The 10808-nt window shown below is 45.6% G+C and overlaps 2 protein-coding genes across 2 annotated transcripts; one reads left to right on the top strand and one right to left on the bottom strand.

The window, feature by feature from the left end:
• Positions 1-20: 20 nt before the first annotated feature.
• cdc34b (cell division cycle 34 homolog b) lies at positions 21-5143 on the bottom strand. The gene is made up of 5 exons (XM_079284511.1): positions 4423-5143; positions 4059-4145; positions 3062-3159; positions 1912-2046; positions 21-1818 (listed from the first exon to the last, which is right to left on the bottom strand). Exons 1-5 carry the CDS (start codon positions 4600-4602, stop codon positions 1608-1610), a joined length of 711 nt encoding a protein of 236 aa, XP_079140637.1. The 5' UTR covers positions 4603-5143; the 3' UTR covers positions 21-1607.
• Positions 5144-5858: 715 nt separating this feature from the next.
• On the top strand, positions 5859-10777 carry cactin. Its single transcript, XM_079285260.1, has 10 exons — positions 5859-6166; positions 6895-7501; positions 7655-7750; positions 7837-7982; positions 8141-8303; positions 8757-8871; positions 9035-9227; positions 9340-9459; positions 9600-9922; positions 10098-10777. Exons 1-10 carry the CDS (start codon positions 5862-5864, stop codon positions 10586-10588), a joined length of 2559 nt encoding a protein of 852 aa, XP_079141386.1. The 5' UTR covers positions 5859-5861; the 3' UTR covers positions 10589-10777.
• The last annotated feature ends 31 nt before the right edge of the window (positions 10778-10808 follow it).

Raw genomic sequence — 10808 nt, 5'->3', positions numbered from 1 at the left:
ATCCAAGCACTGCAAGACCATTCATTTTTTCCCCAATAAATCTTTATTTTTCAGTTTAAATAGCCGAAAATTAAAAATTAAACACAGGTGAATAAAACAACACATCAATCATACATACAGCTACATGTGCATGCTGTAAACCAACTCTGAAGACTAACCTAAAATAGTAAAATAGATGCTTGGATTAATTGTTTTGTCATTATGCAATTCATTATCCTGAGAAATTCAGTATGAAGTCCTAATTTGAGTTAATTCAACAAACAATATTGCTTATGCAAAAATACACAAAAAAGACCCATGCATTCTAAAAATGATATCAAAACCCATCTACTCTCTGCTGACACAAAGAATAGAAATGAAAACAGAACATGACGGCCTTGTCCTCTCACTTCAGGGGCTGAAAAACGTTGATAATTCTGACCGATACTGCAACAACACTTTTTGACAGACATTTTTCCGATAGAAGCATTGTTTTAGGCCAATCAAACCAAATCTCATCACATGAATCATTGCAAGCAAAAGATTGCAGGCATCATGTCAAACCAAAGAAAGAGACTAAAATGACGAAGCCTGCAAGAGAGCAACCAAAGACGAGAACACAACAGTTTGGGTTTTTTTTTTCACTGCTTCGTGTCTTCGGCTCCGTCGGGCCTCTCAGAGAGCAAAGGAGAAAATACATTTCTGATCAGTAATTCCCACTGAATAACTTCCCTACATTAACTATTAAATCGGAGCTACTTCAAATAACATAACCCCACACTCAAAATGACACAGAAACACATCCAACAGTAACCAGAAGAAAACACAGCAAAAGATCAGTTTCTTGTTACCAAAACTGTTCACGTGAGGGTTTGACCCACTGACTCAGCTTTGCCAGCCGGTCCTTCAGACACAAAGTTCTCTGGCATCCCGGTCAACACTAGTCTTTCTTCTCAGCGAGCTGAAAACGGATCCCGATGTAGGTCAGCGGTCCATCGGTAAAAAGGGACGAAAAGCTTCCGATCGTGTTCCGGCATGCACAAGAACTTTGAAAACATCGTCCTGCGACATCCCGTCATATCGAAGCCCGGGCAGGTTGTGAAACTTGGAAATGTCTGATTCAATGGGTTGTTCCTCAATCTACTGGTGAGCAACGCCCGGTTACAATTAGGGAAATAAAGATATGCGAGAGAGAGAGAGAGAGCGAGAGATGCTGAGTAAAGTTTGGAGGTGTTTGCACCAGTGCAAATGTTGCGATTGTTAAAAGTGGTATTAACCCCACAACACTGTGTACTGTACAGGAGGCCGGACAACTCAAGAGGATGAAGTAATATTCTCTGACAGTAAGGTTTTAGGTGATAATGAAAATGATAACGGAGGAAACTGGTGACTGTTGTGCTGGTGCAAATCTGACTCGTACCGAGTCCTCTACAACAGTGCATCGATTTTCGCCTCTGAAAATAATTCAGAGACCCGGGAGACACAACAACAGCTCTTTTCATTGGTTTAGAAGTGGGAAGCTTCAACTCTTTCTTGGGTGTCGACCCAAGAATTTCTGGCAACCCAGAGAGAAAAAATAAACGGGTAGCATGTGTCAGCCACGGTTGGGGTGCCGTTTAAAAAGCATGTCACGACTCCTCGTTGCCCGAGTCGTCTTCGTCGTAGCAGCAGTCGCCGTCCTCGCCGTCCACGTCGTCGTCGTCGTAGTAATAGTCATAGAAGAGGTCGGAGCCTTCGTCGGGGGCCGGGGCCCGCGTGCGGACGCAGTACTCGGCCAGCGTGGTGGGCACCTTCACGCCGTCGCGCTCAGCTTCCGCCTTGGTGGTCAACACCTGTTTCCTGAGGGAGACAGTGAAGAAGACATAGGACGACCGGGCACTTGACAAAGAGGCTTTTTAAACGCGGCCTACTCTTGTGAGCGCGAGCGTTTACCTGATGATCTCTACGTATTCACGGTCCTTGCCCCTGCTGTCCCTCCATTTGCGGTACATGACGGAGGCGTCCACGTTGGCGGGGGAGAAGGTGTTGGGTTCATTCAGCAGCGAGATCACACTCAGCAAAATCGTCCTGGAAGGGAACAAAAACGTGAAAAAATATTAATATATATGTACATGAATTATAATGATATAAAATGGAAAATATTGCAGTTTTTCAACAGGATATAAACACGTGAATTGTATATTTGATTATCAAATGTGAACATGTTATTTGTATACATATCAACTAATAAATAACACCCAACATGAAACCCCTTATTTATGATGATCCATATACAAACATTTATACTTAAAACATACTTTAATGTAAGTGTACGCAGCTATAGGGATATTTTTAAGAGTTTATTAATGTACAGTATTCGTCAACAATTATAACTATTATACAATATACAACAATTACATAAGAAGCTTATAATGGCCAGTTTGTTAGATATTTTTAATATAACTATATGTTTATTATTGAGGTCTTAGTTAGTTATTGTTCCCTTGAGGAAAGTTATTATCACCACATATGTGACTCATTCACATAATACATTTAATCCCCACGTATTTGACATGGTGTTGATCATTTTGGTCACATATAAATGTAAGCTAATATCCTATTGTTCCACACATTATGAGCTGCTCTATTGAAGAATACAACATCATTTTGAAATGTATTTTTATCATAAGATCTAGTTCGCTGTGACTGAGTAAGATTAAACTGGTTTCAGTTAAGCACAGCATGTATTTTTAGCCGTGATGAAAAATTCCTTGATGTCGTGGCTCTTAATAAATTATTGTTTGATAAATAATTTGGTAAAAATGGAACTCTGACACGAATCCACCACAAGCCACTTTTGATTCAAACAAACAGTTGAAATATTTAAACTTTTTTTAACTGCTTGGTAACGCCTCCACATTTTACAGGCCAAAAACAGGTCACATTACACACATGTGGTACTGAAGGGACGCCACCGAAGACACGCGTCATGTGATAAGGGTGCGAGTCAGGTCAATCATTGAGGTGGCTGAGAGAAGACAAAGAAGGGAGGCACCCAGAAAGGAGAGACACACGAGGAGAGATATTAAGGGAGAGTGCTAACCGGACATTCTGGGTGGGATTCCACCTCTCTGAAGGCAGCTCTCCGCTCTGCGGGTCGTCCACTGGAGGGTGCAAAATAGAGATGCACACGTCTCCATTCTAAAAACAGACGAAAGACAAGATAAAATAAGATAAGGGAGAAAGGACTTGCGGTACCTCTCCCTCAGACACCGGGGGTGAATCAGCCGGTGACTGAAGGAGCTGTGCAGAGCTGCCAGAGTGTCCTGCATGGGGTGGGAGGCGTGGCTCATCAGGGATGAGAGCTTCGCCATCATCATCCTCCTGTCTCCCACCACCTCCACAGTATCCAGTGGACACCCCAGCACGCTGCTGGCCTTCCTCACCAGTTTGTCCAGTCTCCTCCTGTCAGCTGCCGCGATGCTGCTGCTCCAGAAGACCACTCCATAGAAGATGGCTGACCACGCTCACGCCCTTTATAAAAAAGGACAGAGCAGACCTTCTTCGACTCCGTGGTGGCATCCACCACGGAGTCGAAGAAGGTCTTCAGGAGTACTCCCTGCACCCCAAAAGACCTCAGTCTCCTCAGCAGAAAGAGTCTGCTCTGTCCTTTTTTATAAAGGGCGTGAGCGTGGTCAGTCCAGTCCAGTTTATTGTTCAAGTGAACACCCATGTACTTATACGACTTCACGACCTCAATGTCCAGTCCCTGGATGCTCACCGGTGTCGGAGGAGGGCGTTTGCCCCGGCGGAAGTCCACCACCAGGACGTGTCTAGCTGCCATAATGCACCGATTAAGAACGGTAGCTAGTATGAGAAAACAATTAACGAAAAGAAGTAACAAAAATAACGCAATATAAGAAAAAGCTAAGTAGTGAGCGGGAGCTACTGTAAAAGGCAGCCACTCGTGCGGCGCCGGATAGACTCCGGATAGACGCCGGAAAGCAACTCGTTTGTATTGTGAGATTCATCGTGTAACACGTGAAAGACGTTGAATTAAATGTAATGATATGAAATAGAATCAGGGTTTAACATGTTACCTCATAGATGTTGGGGTGCCACATCTTGGTGAGGAACCGGAAGGCAGGTGGGGAGTAAGGGTAGTCTATAGGGAACTTGATCCGAGCCTAGGACACACAACGTGGTTGAACACTGTATTACTACACTATAGATTGATATATACACTTTATTCATCCCCAGGGGGGAATTTGTACACAATATACACATTTTACTGACACACTTGATTGTCACATATTTCATTGTCATGCAAGTTTTTCAATGTAGATTATGTGATGTGAAATATTTGAAGAACTCATAATGTAAATGCTATATTTAATATGTGGTGTGTGTTTTAATGATCTGTCAGATGTGCCACCTTAGTGGACAATAAAGTCGTATTCTTACCTTAAAATAGCCCCCTTCATAATGAGTGTTTGGGGGCCCGAAAATGGCCACTTCCCAGTTGTACATGTCAGCCTCGTCCACCAGTGTGATCTTGAATCCCTCGACGGGCTCCTCCTGGAGGCTCTTCATTTCCAACATGAGTGCTTTCTGTGAACTGGCTACATGAGTGTGTTGCGCCATACTGAACTCGGGAGCTTTGGAGATTATGTGGAGTCAACAGCTGGCCCAGGTTGTTTACACGATCGCGGCTGAGTTACCCTCACGAGCTCTCAAAACAACAACTCCAAAAACACCTGTCTGTTTTCGACGTTCGGAGACAATGAAACAGGCCAAACCAGACGGGCTGCGCATAAATCAAACAGAGGTTGCGTTGATTTTCCCCCAAGGAAATTCAGGTGAATTATTTACAAGTGCGATCAATACGTAGAAATTGGTGAACTGACCAAACCATTGTGGCTGACCAGCGCCTCCAGCTTGAGTTGATCTACCCGGCAGGGCAGCCGCGGATATAAGCCGTAAATCTACTGGTAGCTGCTGGCTAATGTAAACTAGCTCACAAGCCTCACGGACCAGCTGAAGACCAGTCTACCTCCGCGTCAATAGTTTATAACTCCGCACGAGAGTCAGACTAGAGCAGGAAACACAACTACTGATCCGAAATGCTATCGAACAGGAACTCTTACGAGAAGTCAGAAGTGTAGTTTAAAACGGCCGAACAGGAGAATGGGTAAAGAAGAATGTTGCTGAAAGGAGTCTTCGCTCCCCTCAACACGGGCAATGGCGCCTTGTGTTGTCTGGGATTTGTAGTCCGCGCTTCATCCGCAAACACGACTTTTAACCGCACAAGCAAGAAAGAAAGCCACACAATAGTGTATAACAATAGTTCTTTATATGAAGAAAACGTTAACCAAGGATACTTGTTTGATATGTCACGATATTTAATATATATTGTTTTAAGAGTGAACGGAGACAACTACATTTGCCTGACGCAACGAACATACGAATATTGTTTGTGTTTCTGAAAAGCAGCTTTGACCTAATTTCACTCTCACGGTGTTTTACCAAAACAACATATTTCAATGGTGTTACATTGATTGTAGATGCCCGTGCACTATACGTACTGAAATTAATATAATTGTATGTATTATAATTAGTTTTCTCAATCTTTAGTCGTGACGTCTGAAATATGCGCCATTTTGTAGAAAGCCCCTTTAAAGTAGCTTCCTGCTGCCTGTCTGATCAATATATTCTGAAACCAGACAATTTACCAGTTTTCATACGGGTATCAAATGGACGTAGATTTCCTTCATTACATGTTTTACAAACACACAGGTAAACGTTACAGTGTAGAAAGACAGCCAGCCGTTTTCTTTGTTACCTCTTATTTACGCGACAGGATGCACGTTACGTAGGACCCCCGCATTGACGGGAAGTTCGTGATGGCTTCGAAATCACGACGTCGGTCCCGCTCTAAGTCCAGAAGTCGGAGCCGGGATCGGCGAACCCGATCCAGAGTAAGCAGGTCTCGATCTCCGGAGGAAAGGAGACGCCGCAGTCGGTCTTTGGATTCGAAAAGAACCGCCCGTGGACGGGGGCGCTCGGGCAGCAGGAACTCCAGCGATGGCTCTCCTGACCGACGTGGGCCTCAACACAGGGACCGTCCAGGTTCCAGGAGCGACTCGGAGGGCGACAGGAGGCCAGGACCACACCGACCCAGCAGCAAGTCCAGGGCTCGTTCATCGAGGTAACTTTGTCTTTGCTGTCTGGTGCTAGTCGGTTGGTTTTGGGTGTTCGCCACGTTTTGCGGCTCGAGTCGACATGTTGTAATGGTATTGCTGGTTGACATTATGTCACGAGCTCATGGATTTGAATACACTAGAATAAGTAACGCTCGTCTTAATCCGCGAATTTAATTGTACACGGAGCCAATGTGTCCCACAACATTTTTTGGTACTTTAAGGATTGTACGAATTCACAGGCTTCGTATTACACTTTTCCATAACCCAAGCACTCAAACGGGTTATATCCGTTTACTTCCCCGAGTAAAACCTCTCGGTATCGATACTGCGGAGGTATTTAAAACAATCAATAACAATTAGAACATATGAAACGGGAGTATTAAACACAGCCTGTCGGTTTGCAGAGTTTAATTTGCCCAAACAAGCAACCACTTTTGTTTATGCAACTTCCATTGTAGGCAATGATCCACCATAACACATGCATATGTATGTAAACAAAAAAAACCTTGTAGATATTAACTGTGTCCCTAATTGTCAATCAGTTTCTGTTGCATCTGGATCTAGGTTTTAGACTGTTAACCTATCAACTGAAAATGATTCTGCCACAAACTGAATACCCCACAGCTCATACCATCTCGGCCATTCAAGAGTAAAGAATGAATACATGTGCATGTATTCATTTAGTCTCCATCCAGGAGTGGAAATGTACTAAATCACCTTTTTTCTGTCTCAGTTCTGATTCAGGAGATCCCAAAGTGAGGAGGCCGAGAAAGGAAATGGAGAACCGGAGAGGAACTTCTCGAGAGAAGAGGAGGGAAAGGTCCCAGTCCAGCTCTGACTCCCATGATGGAAGCAGCGACACAGAAAGGAGAAAGCAGACAAGCCCCGACAGAGGGAGTCCAACCAGAGACAGACCGAGGAGGGAGCAAGACAGAGCTAGTGAGAGCAACAACAGAGACAAGGGAAGGAAAGGAGACAAAGGCCAAGAGCGCAGGAAGAGGAGTGAAGACAGGGAGCAGGGGAGGAGCGAGAGAAGCAGAGAGACGGCCGACAGAGGGAGAGGGAGGCAGCGCTCCAGTTCACCCGAGTCGTCCGACAGCTCAGAGTCTGATCACGGGGGCCGAGCGGTCAAAGAAAAGGAGGACAAGAAAAATCAGAGGGAGATGATGAAAGCGCTGGAGACACCAGAGGAGAAGAGGGCCAGGAGACTGACAAAGAAGGAAACAAAGGAGAAGAAAAGGAGAGAGAAGATGGGCTGGAGCGAAGAGTACATGGGATACACCAACGCAGACAATCCCTTTGGCGACAACAACTTATTGGGAACATTTAAATGGCAGAAGGTGAGTTGGGGAGCAGTTTCCAACAGCATTTGATGAGTTGTTATTGTAAATTGTATTTGTGAATTTGTATGCAGCCCCAGATTTTTTTGGAAAGTTTCCTGTCCTAGCTCTGAGAATCTGGTTTTGTGTGTGTGTGTGTTTTTTTTTTTTCAGGCGTTGGATAAGAAAGGCATCGGCCATCTGGGAGAAAAAGATCTTAAAGACAGGAACAAATGCATCCAAGAGGAGAACCGCAGAGAGCTGCAGAAGGTACGAGCTGTATTTTGTGGCAGTATAATGTTACAGAGTTACGAGTAACGGCCGTTTCATTAACCAAACTAACGTTGCGTATGCAGGTAAAACAGCTGCGTCTGGAGAGGGAGCGAGAGAAGGCCATGAGGGAGACGGAGCTGGAGATGCTTCAGAGAGAAAAGGAGGCGGAGCATTTCAAGACCTGGGCTGAACAGGAGGACAACTTCCACCTGCACCAGGCCAAACTAAGGTAAGTGTGCATCCACGATTGCTGTATATCCTCTTTTCACGTCGGGAGGATTTCTGCTGCTGTTCGGTTTTCTTGCACAATTCCAGTTAAGTTCAAGTGTTCCTCAATAAATACAGTGTATGCGCTGACTCACAGTGTTGTGTGTATTGCGTGTCCAGGTCTAAGATCCGAATCCGCGACGGTCGCGCCAAACCTATTGACCTGTTGGCGAAATACATCAGTGCAGAAGACGACGATCTCGCCGTGGAGATGCACGAGCCGTATACCTTCCTCAACGGGCTAACGGTCACCGACATGGACGACCTGCTGGAGGACATTAAGGTATGAGGTCGTGTGTACGTCGACGTGTAAAAGGCCTTAAAATATCTCTAATCACACAGGTCACTTCTTGAGGGGAGATGTAGTAATGTAGCAACAAGAAGAAGGGCACCGTGAAGATTGCAGCCTCTTTTTTACTCTTCTAAAATGTCCAGTTAACGCACATAAAACACGTCGCGTTCAAATAAACAAACTCGAGATTCTGATTCACTTTGAACTGTGATGCTTTCAACAGATTCATCTTTCTGTCCCAGAGTTAGATCTGTCTGCCGTTGTCTTTTTCTGTTAACTGCCACCGAGGGGCACCAAATCACAACATTTAAAAAGAGTATTTAAGATGAATGATCTTGAATGATCAGTCTGCCCAAAGTGTAGACTTAAGGTGTGCTTCACACCTGTTGTTGGTTAAAAGAGCTCCATCTGTTTGTGGTGAACTGAGTGTTGGTGTGCTGGTAGGTGTACATGGAGTTGGAGCAAGGGAAGAACGTGGACTTCTGGAGAGACATGACGACCATCACCGAGGACGAGATCAGCAAACTCAGAAAACTGGAGGCTTCTGGGAAAGGACCAGGCACGTCATTGTCAATGCTTTGTTTCTACGTGTGAAGTTACATTTGCAGCAGTGCTCCTCTGACTAATAACTCGACTTGTAGCCGTCTCTGTGAACTTCATGTGCAGCATGTTCAACCACATTTTTCCCCTTTTATCTTCGATGGAATCTTTTGATTTCTCAGGTGATCGTCGTGAGGGCATCAACACAGCTGTGAGCATCGATGTCCAGACGGTGTTCAAAGGAAAGACGTACAGCCAGCTGCAGGCGCTGCACCTCAACATCGAGACAAAGATCCGGGCTGGAGGATCCAATCTCGATGTCGGTTACTGGGAGAGTCTGCTGCAGCAAGTCAGAGTCTACATGTCCAGAGCAAGGTACCAATGTGGGGGGAACCCTTACTGTGTTTATGCTGTTTTAATCAGTTCCACATTTGGCTTGTATACCGTGGCGAAGTGTGTGTAAAACGACTTGAATTTTATGTCCCAGGTTGAGAGAGAGACATCAAGATGTGTTGCGTCAGAAGCTGTTCAAGCTGAAACAGGAACAAGGGGTGGAAAGTGAACCTCTGTTCCCCATCATCAAAGAGGAGACGAGGAGTGAAGCTGCGTAAGTTGCCTCGAAACAACACAATACACATCCTGAAACTGTGTGGACGCAAAGGCTCAGTCAGGTGACGGTGACCTGGCGTCCAACTTTCACCTGACAATGTGTCAATTCTCACTTCTGTGTTTCCAAAAAAAAAAAAGGCGGACCACAACAGAGGAGGCTGGTCAATCCTCTGCAAAAAACAAGAACAGAGAAACCGAAGAGGAACCAGGTCCATCAACATCCTCAGCAGGAAACCAAGATGAGGACGGAGGAGACAAGGGTGAGAAGAAAGAGGGCGAGGTGGTGGAGGCCGTGCTGACGGAGGAGGACTTGATCCAGCAGAGTCAGGCGGAGTACGACTCCGGTCGCTACAGCCCCGCGCTGCTCACGACCTCCGAGCTCCCGCTGGACTCGCACACGACCACGCCGGAGGAGGACACGCACAGACTGGACTTAGCACGCCAACAGCTACAAGTCACAGGTACGAGATTATTAACCGAAACGAACACATTAAAAGCTTCGAAATCAGAGTCAGAAAACTGGTGAAATTGTGACAAATACAGTGTAAAAAGAAAGGAATGGGTTTGTAAGTATGTGATATCTGTGTTGTTTCTCCCCCATCTCACCCACTGTTGCTTCTTTGACCGCTCCATCAGGCGAGGCCAGCGAGAGCGCCGAGGACGCCTTCGTACGTCGCGCTAAACAGGGCATGGGCAACGACGAGGCCCAGTTCAGCGTGGAGTTTCCCGTCACTGGGAAGATGTACCTCTGGGCGGACAAATACCGTCCCAGGAAACCCCGCTTCTTTAACAGGGTCCACACCGGCTTCGAGTGGAACAAATACAACCAGACGCATTACGACTTCGACAACCCCCCACCCAAGATCGTCCAGGGTTACAAGTTCAACATCTTCTACCCGGACCTGATCGACAAGCGCTCCACGCCGCAGTACTTCCTCGAGCCCAGTCCCGACAACAAGGACTTCGGGATCTTACGGTTCCACGCTGGCCCTCCGTACGAGGACATCGCCTTTAAGATCGTAAACAGGGAGTGGGAGTACTCTCACAGACATGGCTTCCGCTGTCAGTTCTCCAATGGTATCTTCCAGCTGTGGTTCCACTTCAAGAGGTACCGCTACAGGAGATAGAGGCCGCAGACCAGGATGGACCAAAACCCCGGTTGCAGGGTGTTAACCGTACTTGCTTTATTATGTGGGCTGTACAGTCAATGTAATTTGTTTTATTGTTTTTAGCTGCTCTAAACACCAAAAAGCAGTTTGTTAAAGCTACAAATTTTTCTGTACCGTTGTCTGAAAAAGTAATGTAGTCAGAAAATTTCACATTAAAGATTTTTTTCCTCCTTTTTAC

This window comes from Melanostigma gelatinosum (assembly GCF_949748355.1).
Source record: "Melanostigma gelatinosum genome assembly, chromosome: 15".
NCBI lineage: Eukaryota > Metazoa > Chordata > Actinopteri > Perciformes > Zoarcidae > Melanostigma > Melanostigma gelatinosum.
This window is presented reverse-complemented; position numbering and strand designations above follow the sequence as displayed.

What these genes read in the sequence shown, in the direction of transcription:
- cdc34b (XM_079284511.1), bottom strand. Translation starts at nt 4,602, where the DNA reads ATGGCGCAACACACTCATGTAGCCAGTTCACAGAAAGCACTCATGTTG. An exon ending in GGCACCCCAACATCTATGAG is followed by an intron (nt 3,160 to 4,058) that starts GTAACATGTTAA and finishes GTCTGTTTTTAG; the next exon opens with AATGGAGACGTGTGCATCTC. An exon ending in AATCCCACCCAGAATGTCCG is followed by an intron (nt 2,047 to 3,061) that starts GTTAGCACTCTC and finishes GTTCCCTTCCAG; the next exon opens with GACGATTTTGCTGAGTGTGA.
- cactin (XM_079285260.1), top strand. Translation starts at nt 5,862, where the DNA reads ATGGCTTCGAAATCACGACGTCGGTCCCGCTCTAAGTCCAGAAGTCGG. An exon ending in CTGCACCAGGCCAAACTAAG is followed by an intron (nt 7,983 to 8,140) that starts GTAAGTGTGCAT and finishes TTGCGTGTCCAG; the next exon opens with GTCTAAGATCCGAATCCGCG. An exon ending in GAGACGAGGAGTGAAGCTGC is followed by an intron (nt 9,460 to 9,599) that starts GTAAGTTGCCTC and finishes AAAAAAAAAAAG; the next exon opens with GCGGACCACAACAGAGGAGG.